The 13867-nt window shown below is 41.4% G+C and overlaps 1 protein-coding gene across 1 annotated transcript in view; it reads right to left on the bottom strand.

Moving 5' to 3' along the window:
- The window catches only part of DLGAP2 (DLG associated protein 2), a 590667-nt gene that overhangs the window by 104799 nt on the left and 472001 nt on the right, over nt 1-13867 (bottom strand). The window contains exons 6-7 of the mRNA XM_061626231.1: nt 7100-7247; nt 1587-1806 (exon numbers count right to left, since the gene is read on the bottom strand). Coding sequence (XP_061482215.1) covers nt 1587-1806; nt 7100-7247 — 368 coding nt within the window. The remainder of the gene's footprint in view (nt 1-1586; nt 1807-7099; nt 7248-13867) is intronic.

Genomic DNA, 13867 nt, shown 5'->3' with positions numbered 1-13867 from the left:
GTGTTTACCTTTGGAGAGAGAGGTACCAGAAGGGGGGTGACTGAAGAAACTCTACATGTATTTACTCTTAAGCCTTTGGCCATAATGTCTTAATAAAGACTCTTAACATGCTCTAATGCTCTGAAGAAGTTTCTTGCTCAACTTAACTCCAACGTAATGTATGCTGTTTCACGCAACAACGCACACACGTCAACACCAGTTTGGGGAGGGCTATTCTAGGAATTTCAGTACCCAGGTTTGTAATGCAAGGATGGGTAATCTCAGGCGCTGGGGCCAAATGCAGCCCTCCAGACCTCTCTATTCAATCCTCAGCACTATTCCCAGAACATTCTCTCCTCCCCAGGCCACACTCCTTTCTCTCCAGGCCACACCCCTCACTGGTCTACTCTACACCCTCCTCAAGTACCTTTGCCTGGCTGGAATGTATCCTTGAGCTCTTGCTTGCCTGGATGTAGGATGGAGATGTGTGTTTTGTGTGTGAGGGAGGTATAACAACATCTGGCTTTTGTGTGGCTCAGATCAAGCCTACTTTAGTGTGGTGTAGTGGTTAAGGTGTTGGACTATGACCTGGGAGACCAGGGTTCAAATCCCCACATAGCCATGAAGCTCACTGGGTGACCTTGGACCAATCATTGCCTCTCAGCCTCAGAGGACGGTGTACACTCAGTGCATAGTTGTGGAAGGAGGGGTACATATGGGGAGAGTGGCATGGAAGCCTGTGATGGCCCTCTCATGATCTCACCAGGTGGAAAGGAGGGATATTCTGAAGAGACCCTGTGTGCTGCATCTTCTAGTATCAATAAAGAAATAAAGAGGATACATCTGGAAAAAAGTAAGAAGCCTCACTTTCTATATGTATTTGGGAAAATCTTCCATTCCCATCCCTCCTCCAACTAAGGAAATTAAAACCAATTTCCTTTATGGGCAGCTTCTAAGGAGCTGGAAAGGTGGTTAAAGGCTGCCAAAGGAGTGGCATAATAATGATAGTTAATAAATGCCCTAGAGCTAAATATTTGCCCATTTCCCTAACTTCAGCAGAATTCATGGTTTTCTATGTGCACATTGCTTAGAACAGGGATGGTGTTGTGAAACTCTCTCTCTCTCTCTCTCTCTCTCTCTCTCTCTCTCTCAATCCTCCTCATATCCAAGCCATTTTAGGAATCTGTGGACAATAAAACATCTGTTGTTCTACAGATGTCTGCTTCAGATAACTGAGCTGTTATAATTCCAGGGCTAAAGGCTGCAAAGTACAAACCTACACATGCCTACATGAAAGTTATGCTTTGAAACTGATTAGGCTTTCTTCCAAGAAATGTATTTTGGAGCAGAATAATGTTTGCTATTGTTTGCACTGGTTATACTATGGAGCTCAGGGTTAAAGGACAGCTGAGGGACCTAATGTCCTAAAACGGTGCAAAATGCAGTTAGAACTAAAATAAAAGGTGTATTCAGCTTAAGGCTTTTCTGTAGAATGAGTTATGGTTATACAGTGTACATCACCTCCAACCCATACAACAGCTTTCACATTTTCAACTTTTCATGAGTAAAACTGCTCATTGCAAAGGGAACAATGTAGATAATCTTACCTGTTGTTGACCTGATTGTTGAGGTGATATTGGAAGATGCCATTGCAGGGATACATTCATCATCTTGAGAGTAGCCCGCCTGAATGGCACGCAAGTAACTGTGGCTTCTAGTTCGGAAACAACCTGGCAGGTCGAGGGCATCCATGGCCTGAGCTTCAACTTCACTAAACACTGATTCACAAACAGATTCAAATTGCCCATTGACCTCTGCTTCACTCATCTAGATAAACAACAACATTGCATTTGGTTTTTTTGTTAGATTACTTTGTCAGAAACGGACTCTGCTGCAACACCTCAAAAACAAGCACTACCTGATCATTAATACAGTATCCCCACCTCCTCTTGACACTTTTAGCATGTAGCAAAATGCATTAACATAATTGAACTATGCACATCTGCTTTGCTATTAGCTGTGCACTAAGTAGGCTGTCCAGTTCTAATGTTATTTTGGAATGACATTTAAGAATGATTTTTAGCTTGACTATATTTAGTAAATAGTACAAATAAGAACAGACACATACCCCTGCCTCCAGCATTAATTTGCAAGATATATGAATTACAAAAAAATGGATAGTTGAGGCTAATCCTGGCCTATTCTTCTTTGCCCCCCACCCCATCTTTTTCTTTTTTACAGGAAGCACCTCCAAGTCAAAACAGGGACAATGACTAAAAAATAAAATAAAAAAAATAAAAAACCAGAGTTTAATTCAAACTGTAATAGTTTTTTTTAAAAAACAACAGCAGCTTTGTAAAGGTGGAAAACAATTGAGTCAGCTGTCCTGATTCAGAATGCACTGGAAGGAGTCTTGAGTTCATGTTCTCTCTCTCCCTGCCCTTTATCACTGTGTACTTCTATTTGTAGTTAGGAACAAACCACAGTTTCTTCTTGCGTCTGAAAAGAGGACACTGTAATTTTTTTCAAATCACAATTATTAAACAAACCAGGATTTAAAACTAGCTTGATCCAGGATTGTTATAACTAAATGTAGTTGAACAAAACCAGTTTTCTATATTTGGGTATAAAAGGAAACTGGTATGTTTGAAGTTCCTCTCCTCATAAGGAAAGGAGATGGAGAGAAGAAGTGTGTGAGTCCCAGGTTCACAGTAGTGCATGCTATTTCAGCTGCCCTTCGTGTGTGTGTGTGTGTGAGAGAGAGAGAGAGAGAGAAAAACCATAAATACATCAAAATACATCAAAAGCTGCTTATTTGGTATACATCGGGGCTTTACATAGGACCAGAACTCAAGGGAGTGTACTCAAGGAGCAGAACTGAATTTTAAATCATAGTTTGAGGCAGCCATACTGATATTGCTGTTCTATTATGCATTCAAAATTGCTTATTATTGAGAGTTTTGCTTGTGTTGCACTTTATTACCAGAAGATCAGGATATTGTCACAACACTAGATGTGAGGTACAAAGAGGGGAACTGCAAGAATGAATCTGCGTGTTGTAGCCCTAGAGTAGCTGACTGGTGGAAATGACCCAATCCTTCAAACCATGTTGGGATCCTGCATGTATATTGTTGCAATTTGGTTTCTTACTGGCTTATCTTTGAAAGTTGATTATTTGCTACTGTATTTTTTAGGTGTCTGTAAGATGCTTCAGGGGCTGAAATTGACTGTGAGGCAGGGTAAAAATAAAAGTGATAAACTGAAATAAACAGCAGGATGTCAGGGACAATAGGTTCAATGGAAGATTTATCTCTTCACAGGAAAAATGTAACCCTCTTGGTGCTGAGCATCAGAAATGTCTCTGCTTTAGAACTGGAACTGGGAACCTGTGGCCCTCCAGCTGTTGCTGGACTACAACTCCCATAATTCCTGACCATTGATCATGCTGACTGGGACTGAGGAGAACTGGAGTTCAGCAACATCTGGAGGGCCACAGGTTCCCCATCCCTACTTTAGAAGTTGCCACACCTCTGAGAGTCAAACTAAGGCCACCATCTAGCACATTTTTTTTCAAAATTAATATACTGTGCCATTTATAGTAGAAGATGGACTAAAAGGGCCAATAACACTATTGATGTCAGTAAATGACATACTTCTGGGTTTGCAAGTTCTTGGCTTGATGGAAAGTGAGAGAGAGAGAAGTTGCACACACACACACACAGAGTGAATCCTCTTGATAAAATGGATCCTCTTGAAACTGCATCATGGTCTCACGGGTTCCTTATCTTGCCAACCATCCTCAAATCACATTTGTGTCCATTGATTGAACCATAAAATTCATGGATCCAGTGTTTTCAAGTGCCACTGTGGTACACTTCATCCTTATGGATCCTCATAATTTCTACAAAGGATGCAATCAAAGCCACCACCAAATCATAGGTCATCTTTATGTACACAGATGTGATTTGTTGGTGGTTTTATGTCTCCTATGCAAAACTCATGAAGTTCCATGCCTTGGATCAAAGTTTTGCAGTGCTGACAACCACTGAATCTGTTATTTTAAAACGTGCAGTTTACCATCTTCAGTTTTCATTTGCTGGCACCGTTTTGGAGACCGTAAGTAAAACCATGCAAATTCAAGAGAAGCAGTTTTAATTTTACTGGATCTGGCTTTTATCTACACCCCTTGGAAAAGCAAAGTGTGGGTGTTGTGCTTTCCCTCTTTCTTTCTGGGGGTGAGGGAAGGCTGACCCTGGCAGAAGAAGCCAGAAGGGGTGGTGCCCGTGGTCCTCTATTCCACATGTGCCCATGTCTAAAAAGACTGGCAGTCCCTTTAGTCTGCAACCTAGCTGACAGGCATTGCATTTGCTCACAACAGTGTGTGCCCATATTCTTGTGATGGCTTGTGTATAGCCCCACTCCCTCCCCCCAAAAGGCACTGTGTGAACTGGCCAATATAAGGGGGCAAAAATCCAGTGAATAAAGTATGTCTTTTAAGTTAACGTAATTCTGGGGAAGAGCCTCGGATTACACTGAAAGGCTTATAGTACCATTTCCCATAAATACACTTCCATAATTAAATTATTCTGAAAACAACTATTTCTGACCCTTGTAATTATTATTTAATTTCTAATCAAATTAAATGAACTAACGTACTCTGGAAAGACAAACATTCTTATTCTGAACAGCCTTATTCAAACAATACCAGGAAAGAAAGATGGGATGATGTGATTATAAGCGTGTTTATCTTATTTGCTACTTGTGATTCAATTTGCTGGCAGGGAGCATAGCACTTTTTTGGTGGGGGAAGTGAAAATTGTAAATACACCCCCCTCTGCATCATAAATTGATATGTAAGACTGGAATGAAGAGTGTATGTGGCATAGGTTGTGTAGGGATGGAGGGTCAGGATCTGATGTCCAGCAGTCCAACCTGCTCTCAGCTTGTAAAGTCCTTTGTTCTTGGTGGGAGCAGAGATATATGCAGTATGAACCAGGAGCAATGTGGACATAGCATTCTCTTAACCTACTTCATTTCCTGTTCCCAGAGCAGCCTTGGCCAACCTGATGCCACCCAGATGGCCATGCTGGGTGGAGCAGATGGGAGTTATCACATCTACACCCTCATAGAGTGACAATTCCCAGCACCCTTAAAGAAACTACAGTCCCCAGAATCCTTTGGGGGAAACCATGTGCTTTAAGTATATGGTGTAGACTGAAGTGTAGTCCAAAATATCTGGAAGGCATTTAGGTTGGGGAACAGTGCTGTCTGGTCTCCTTTCAAGTGCTAAGAGGCAAAGTGTGAATGTGGGACACTCTAATGAAGTGGGCATTACTGAAGATGAACAGCAACCCATGTCTCCTTCTCATCCTCTCTCACCTGTAACATTTATACTACAAGATGTTACAGGACTCAGCATTTTCTATGCCCTCTCCTCTTTATCGGCTGCTCCTTGCAGCACAACACACTGTTCAAGGGCAGGGAAGCTTGGAGTGTGGCAATCTCATTTTTGATGTTTACTTTTGTTTCACTGTGTGCTACTACCAGGGAAAGGGAGAAGCCGTGATACTGTTTTGGGAGGCAGTTGTGTGTCTTTAGGAACTTCAGGTTCTGGCAGAGATAAACTTGAGAAGAATCCACACACACAAATGCAGCCCAGCCTGAATTTTGTACTGGTTCTCTTGACGCAAACCAGTGCCTGCCACTGGTTCTCTTGTTAAATAGGAGATAGTTGCCAAGGGCTTGTGAAAGGTCTTACTATGTTTCGCCCCTTTTTTCCCCTTTATATATTTTATTTTTCATAACACAATCAGCAAATTTCACTGGCTGGTCTTAGCCTGTTTCAAGCTGTAAACCTCTGAGATGACTGTCCATAGAATGCTAATCGATAATCAGATTCCCTCTTAGAACTGAACTATAATGAATAAAAGATCAGGGGACAGCTCACTGAATTAAATTGATTAAAAATGTACATGACTTTCCTACTTTTCTCAACCTAGAATGGGAAAGATAGACACTGAAAAATCAGAATGATACTCCAAAGTTTTATCCTACACAACACACACAGCCAGCACCTCCTATCTCACACCCTGAAAAAGATAAGCTGTAAAATACATGCTATTCTCAATTACAGGCATATTTCACAATAAGACACAACTGGTATTCAGTGGGTATTTCACACTTAATGTGGCATCAAGCCATTGTTTGACATTAAGTGTGTACTCATCATGGAGTGGCCAACACGAGCTCCTTGATAAGTAATTCATACATTTGCAAACCAGTGTTTGCCATTTTCATAATGTGCCAAACCATGCTTGAGAGCAAACGCATTAGTGTGTGCACTCCCGGAGAGGAGATCATGGCCATCTTGCTGCTGCACTGATACTTTGTTGTGCTATCCAAACTTGGGCTCCTGGTTTGTCTCGCTCCAAACAAACCAGGCGGTGTTACTGTTATATGTTTGAGGTGTACATGCAAAACGTTTCAGTCGTATACCCTAAAACATGCATAGGGAACCTGTGGCCTTCCAGATGTTGTTGAACTACTACTCCCTGACCACTGGCCATGTTCAATCAATCAATCATTTATTATGGTCGATGACCAGCACTATAAAATGTTAAAACAGTAAAACAATAAAACATATCGGTATTATACAGAGAAGGAAACAAGCGGCAGCAGCCTGAGATAATATGATACTAATGATGTTGAATTAAGACATCAGTGGCCCACCCAATATTAATTGTTATTGTTATTTGATTGGCTATGTTGACTGGGGCTGATGGGAAATGGAGTCCAACAACATCTGGAGGGCCATAAGTTCCTCATCCCAACTGGAGTGAGTGAAACAGTACCAAGACTCTTGTGCATTCAGCCATAAGACATGATTCACTTGAACTTAAGCAAAGCTCCCAGTTTAGACAAATGGCCAATAGTGTCAGCACATTATTTTTCTTTAGGTCATCTCAGATAGCTTAAGCTCTTCATGTGCCTTTCATCTGAGTAGGAACTGACACATTTTCAATTCTCTGGTATTAATTTGTTGAATTGCTGATAACTAGCTTAGGAGATATTATAAACTCTAGTTTAAAAAAAGCAAGCTGAAAAGAAAAATGTTTCCAACCTGGCTGATGCAGCTGGCCTGACTGAGTGTGCTCACTGCTCTCATATAGCTCTGATTCCTTGATCGGAACTTGGGAGAATTGTAGTTTGCTGACGGATCCAAGTTGTGACCACCAGGCACATCACTTGCAGTTTGTAGGTAGCTCTGACTATTAAGGAAAGATAGAGAGGGAAACAAAGGATAAAAACTATGACTAGGAAAAAAGTGGGATAGGTTGAAAGAACACTCTGTTTGTTTGTTTGTATATATATATATAAGAAACCAATACTCGTTTTCCCTATTGTGGGATATCTGAGGTTCCAAGAAAGTTAGCATAATTCCACTAAAAGATTTTGGACTTTGGTTTCTTGTTCACACTACAGGCACAGGGCCCAATCCAGCTGGGCATGCCTTAGTTGTAAACATAAGCTCTGAGCTCTGATAGTTCTAGTCTCCTGTATTGGAAAAGAGCTTTGGCTCTCCTTCTCCTAAGCAAGTGACTGGCACTGTCAGCACGAAGGGCTCCAATTGTCTGGTCAAAGTGGGAAGTGTTTAAGATCACCTTGTGTAAATGTCATCATCACTGCAGACTCTAACTGCATGAATGACACTTGGAGATCTGAGACACAAAACAACCTTTCAAACTTGCTGACAACCTACTTCAGGTTGCACTTGAGGCTATAGCTGAGTGCTTCTGAAGTCTTAACCAGTGCTTACAGCAAACCCGAAGACCATCTCACATCTGTGTTTTGTACATGTCATATTAAGTTCGCAATAAATAAATTAAATCATGACAATGATTCTGTTATAGCATCCTATAGAAGCATCCATTTGTTCTGCCACAATACTATTGAAGTTTCTCTTTCAGCTTGGCATTCCCCACACTATTAACATTGTTCCCAGCAATGCTATTTGCTAACCATTAGAAAACCCTATGAATATATATATAAAAAAGGATTCATAGGGTCGCCATACGTCGTAATCGACTTGAAGGCATATAGCAACAACAAAGGGATGGACGGCTCTGTCGGTTTTTCATTTTACCGGTCTTAAAGCTAGTTTTCCATATTTCTGCAGCATTCTTTAAAAGATCATCAGCATTTTAGAGCAAATGTCTCCCAGTAAACACTTTTTTGAAAGTGATTTCCCCTAATATAAGGCATTTTTGTATGTTATTTTCACTAATATATTTATTTTTATGCTTGTCCCCCAACATATACATTTTTTGTAAACTCTGATTGGTTGGAGAACTGCATCACTAAGTTCACAGAAGTACAAATTGTTTTGGTTTTCATGTTGTTTTGGAAAGTGTGAATTAAGTAGGTTCATCTTTAAATGGAAACCGAGTCAAAGTTCTCCCCCATCTCTACTAGCTATTTCCCTCCTATTTCATTATTTGCAATATGTTTATTTGCTTGGTTGTGTAATACGTTACATTTGAACTTGTTGAACATTTCATTTTCAGTAAGACTCTTTTGTATACTGAGATCATTTTTTAAATTTGTAGCGTATCATACAAATAATTGGAAGATGTTAAATAGCATCAGACCCAGGGCTCATTCTTGTGAAATCTCAAAGGACACCTCACTGAAAAACTTATCAAAACTGCAGGCACATATTAAGTGAGAGAGATCTATATAAGGTGAACTTTTAAAAGTTTTCTTTTAACTTGCCATCAGCGGCAATGTATCCACCAGGTTTAATTAATAAACGTCTTTATTGTCCTGCTTAACAGCATGTGGCAAATGATTTACTTATACTGTGTGAACTGTTTCTTACTACACTAAAATATTGCCCATGGTCCTTCCCCATTCATACACAAACATTTCCTGTAATACAGGCAAGTATTTATAAGGCTGCAATCAGAGCCATACTTAGCAATAAATAATTACCACTGAACATAGAGCATCTTATTTTCAAGTATTATACAGCCACAAGAGTTGCTTGGAATTTTTCACATTCCATAATGTGATTTTTCACATTTCGTAACGTTAAATTGAAAATACCCCCCATGCCATTCTGATGCTTCCCATAAGCTCATTTAAAAAAAAAAAACCTTACAAAACTTGAAAGTCCTGAACTCAGAAACACTTGCTTAACAACCCTGTAAATTTTCATGGTGATACACAAAAAAAGATACAGTCAGAGAGAATAGAGAGTTCAAAGTCTAAAAAGAGAGAAAGCCCCCTGTGATGTTCCTATATTAATGTATATATGGTAAGTGTTGGTTGTTTAGAAGATACATGGTAAGTGGAGTGAAAGAGGAGGGGGAGTGAATGGGCAGTAGAATGCTAGATGATTGGCTGAGTGTTTAAAATGGCTGAACGTATAAAAGGAAGAGTGAGAGTGGAATCTGGGGGAGAAGAGAAAGAGTGGGTTGCTTGGTGGGGTTTGAGAGAGTTGTTTGCCAGGAGAGAGTGGAGAAGGAGGGGGGTGGAGTTCGGATTAGTATTGAGTAAAACCATATGCTTATGTGCCTTAAGAAGAAATCTTGTTAATCTTGTTAGCTTTGTTATCTTTAATAAATACTTAATTTGGTTTACCAAAGGCCTGATCCTTGGCTGGGGTTTCACAGACCAGAAGGGAGGGTAAGGTAATGACCAAGGCTGAAGGGGAACTGTAACAAATGGTGGCAGCGGTGAAGAGAATAACAATACCAGTATTCAGAGTCTCTGGGAATACTAGTATTAGGACGTGACTGGTGGTTGCCTAGCAGGGGGATCTGTTGAGATCTGTGCTAGAGCGGGGAGAGAAAAAATAAAATAAAGGACAGTCCGGACTGGTGGAGTCCCTGGTGGTGCCTAGAGACAGGCAGTAACCACGAGCAGGTAGGAACCTGACAGGGAGAGCCAGGGAAGGACGCCTCACACACACACCCCAGAGCCCTTTTGGTCTTTTTTCTGTCAGAGTTCTCATAATCTGTTGAAATTCATTAAAAAAACAGCCGTGTTCACAGAGTACCTATAATCCTATTACTGACCTTGCCCCATACTCTAACCTTCATCTTCTGCAGTTTAAAAATTAAAAAAATGCCTGGCTGATTTTTAATTAATTTAAGAAATGTTCGCTTGAACTCAATGATGTCGGGCATGCTCAGTAAGAACCAACTCTCAGTGTTCTAAAAGCCAGACTCACAGCTGCTTGGCTTGCCTAATCAGGGGGCCACACCCACACTAGACTTTGATTTCACTTGAGACCGTCATGGCTTCCCCCATGGAATCCTGGGAAGTGTAGTTTGTGAAGGGTGCTGACAGGAGACTCCTATTCTACTGACAGAACTCCAGTGGCCAGAGGGGTTTAACAGTAGGCCACTCTGACTGATGTTCTGTGAAGGGAACAGGGCATCTCCTAGCAACTCTCAGCACCCTTCACTAACTACACTTCCCAGGATTTTTTGAGAGAAGCTATGCCTCTCCAAAGTGAAATAAAGGCCTGGTGTGGATGTGGCCAGGGACAGCTTTGGTTTAAATTTGGGTGGGAGGCTACATGTGCCTGCTGTAGAATAAAAAGGTGGGGGAAATGCTGAAAAGCAATGATACTGTTCACAATGTTTTCCTTTTGGAAAGGAAAGGGGCTTCCCCTCTGCCCAGTGCCCACACACCCAATCACCTCTCCTCCCCCTCCTCCTATCCTCCCTGCCCCTCCCCCAGGTCAGTGTTGTACTACGACCTAGGAGACAAGAGTTCAAATCCCCACACAGCCATGAAGCTCACTGGGTGACCTTGGGCCAGTCACTGCCTCTTTAGCCTCAGAGGAAGGTAATGGTAAAACCAATGAATACCGTTGACCATGAAAACCCTATTCATAGGGTCGCCATAAGTTGGGGTTGACTTGAAGGCAGTCCATTTTCAAACATGATTGCACAGAAATAACTCCCATTGAACTCAATAAGTATGCAAATGATCAAACCCACCCACCCTTCTCCTCCCTCCTTCTTGCCCCTTCTCTCCCCTTCCTTTGCCCCTCCCTCCCCATACCCATCACCTTCCAATGCCTTCCTTTCCCTTCCCTCTCCTCCCCCTCCCCTTCTTCCTCCCCATGGTCAGTTCTACTTCTCTGAAGCATGATTGCATGGGAATAAATAACATTGAACTCTATAAGCATGCAAATGATCAAACCTGTCCTCCCCTCCCCCTTCCTTTGCCCTCCTCCAATCCGCTCCTTCCCCTTCCTCCTCCTCCCCCATGGTAAGTTTTAACTATCCTAACCATGATTGCATAGGAGTAAATCCCATTGAACTCAACAAGCATGCAAATGATCAGACCTGCCCTTCCCCTCCTTTCTCTCTCCTCTCCCTTCCTCCTCCCTTCATATTTTCTCCTCTCTTTCTTCTTCCTCCTCCCCTGCCCACTCCAGCCCTCCCTCCCTCCCCCCCAGTCAGTTTTACCTATCTCAAGCATGATTGCATGGGAGTAAATCCCACTGAACTCAATAAACATGTAAATGATCAAACCTGTCCTTCTCCTCCCCTCCCCCTCCTGCCTGCTCCCCTCCCCCTCCTGCCTGCTCCCCTCCCCCTCCTCCCCTCTGCCCTCCCTCCCCTCCCTCCTCCTCCTCCCCGCTCCATCCCCTGTGGTCAGTTTCACCTATCCTAAGCATGATTGCAGGGAAGTAAATCCCACTGAACTCAATAAGCATGCAAATGATCAATCCATTCTCAGCAAACTTGCACAGGATCCCATTTGTTATCTTACAGATTAAAAAGCAGGGAAATTCAGTAACAGGCAAAAAACCTTGCGATTTAAGAACATACCTATAGCCCACAGATATTTCTATCAACCTGCCCTACAAAGTTGTCAAAATGCAAAGACAATTTGGGTTGGTCTTTCACAGTCCTATCCACTTCCTGTGTAGCTTGGAAGAATTTGGTAACGTGCCTCTGAGCATATGGTGAGTGGTGGCAACACCTGTAATCAGCCCAAATAATAGGAACAAGACATGTGCTGTTCTGATCTTGTTTTAGCAGGGAGGAAGCAACATTATTAAGACAGCTGATATAGTTCAGATGGTCACTTTGAATATGTCTGATTTACTTTGCAATTTTAGTGAAGTCTCCTATAGGAAATCATTTTCTTTTGCTTCTATTTCTGTGAATATGTGAAGTACAGCAACACTTTGCAAAATTTACATGAAAAAACTCCAAACATAATTGTGGAATAATGGCACTGACTATTCTGCAGAACAGTCTCCAGTGGACATCAAGAGTGTCTCAGTTTGCACATGAAATATATTCTAGCAAAATTCTATTTGTGCTCTATGCTTTTAATTGACCGTGCCCACTTGCCTTAAATGAATTGGTTGAAATATAGCAGGCTAAAAATATGCATTCTCTTTTTTCCAGCAGCTAGAGTCATTGCTGAAGTAGCAACATATTGTAATCAGTCTGACTCTCCATCTTTGGAGATGGCAGGTGTTGCCACCACTCACCATATGCTCAGAGGCACATGTCACCAAATTCTTCCAAGCTACACAGCAAGTGGATTGGACTGTGAAAGACCAACCCAAATTGTGTTTGTATTTTGACAAATTTGTAGGGCAGTACAATATCTCAGAGAGGTCAGGTCTCCTGCTCCCCTGGTGCATTCACTACAGCTGCCCAATTTCCCTGATTTTTAAAGTTTGATAGAAATATCTGTTGGCTATAGGTACATTCTTAAACTGCAAGGTTTTTTGCCTATTAGTGAATAAATGTTTAGGATTGAGTTGACACATATATATGTTATCAGTAAAATATCAAACTAAGAAAAGACATTCAAATTTTGTGGGGAGGGGGAGGGAATTTAAGCCAATGAGAAACCATAATCCTCATTTTAACTACATAGGGGCCAATGGGAGAGTCAAGCATTAAAACCTAAGGTAAGTATTAAGCACTTTCTTCCACTGACATCAATATGACTTAAAATTGCATAACTTGCTTAGGGCTGAGCCTGAATTTTTGGTATACCACTGAATACTGAGTTTTGAGCTACTGTCAACTACTGTTTAGTTTTACTAAAGCAGTGCAAAGGGGTCTTTCAACATGCATTACAAAAATCCTTAGGGTGGCTAGTAAACAATGAAGAACCTATGGGAAAGTGAAAACCTGAGTAATAGATGATGAACACAAACAAAAGATGTTACTAATTTTAGTCTTATTTCAAATTCATAACATGACAAAATGACATCAAATGCTTTTTATTTAATCCCTCGATTCTGCCCACAACTTCAGCACATACCCACTCTGTAAGCACATGAGCAGTACAGTAGGGCCCAGCTTTACGGAGCTTCGCTTTACAGCGATTCGCTAATACAGCATTCTCAATTAGACGCAATTAGACTAAAGCCCCACTCATATGGAGCTTGTTCCGCTTTTACGGCAGTTTTCGGGCATCGTGCGCCATTCTATTCAATGAGTTCCACTTTACAGCGGTTTTTGCTTTACAGCGGGGGTCCGGAACGTAACCCACCGTATGAGTGGGGCCCTACTGTACCTTTGAAGTTTGACATTGATGGGGGCCATCCTTAAGGCCACATTTAGGACATACCAAGTCTTTGCAGCTTGATTAACCTGATGTACTAGCAATAACAAATGCTATTATACTTCTTACAGTTTCTTCTACTTAAAACAGGAACAAAAGAGACCAAATGGAGCTACAGTGGGTGAATTCCAGTGAACATAATATGGCTGAGATTATTGGCAAGCTCATATCCCAAAGAAGCATATACCAAAAGAATTTGTAAATACCTCTGAAAAAGCTCTTTCCAGTGAATCAAACTTCTCTCTCTTGCACTAAAAACGCATCACATGTT

Source organism: Rhineura floridana, chromosome 4, assembly GCF_030035675.1.
Source record: "Rhineura floridana isolate rRhiFlo1 chromosome 4, rRhiFlo1.hap2, whole genome shotgun sequence".
Lineage (NCBI taxonomy): Eukaryota > Metazoa > Chordata > Lepidosauria > Squamata > Rhineuridae > Rhineura > Rhineura floridana.
The sequence above is the reverse complement of the archived record's forward strand: the minus strand, read 5'-3'. Positions and strand labels throughout refer to the sequence as shown.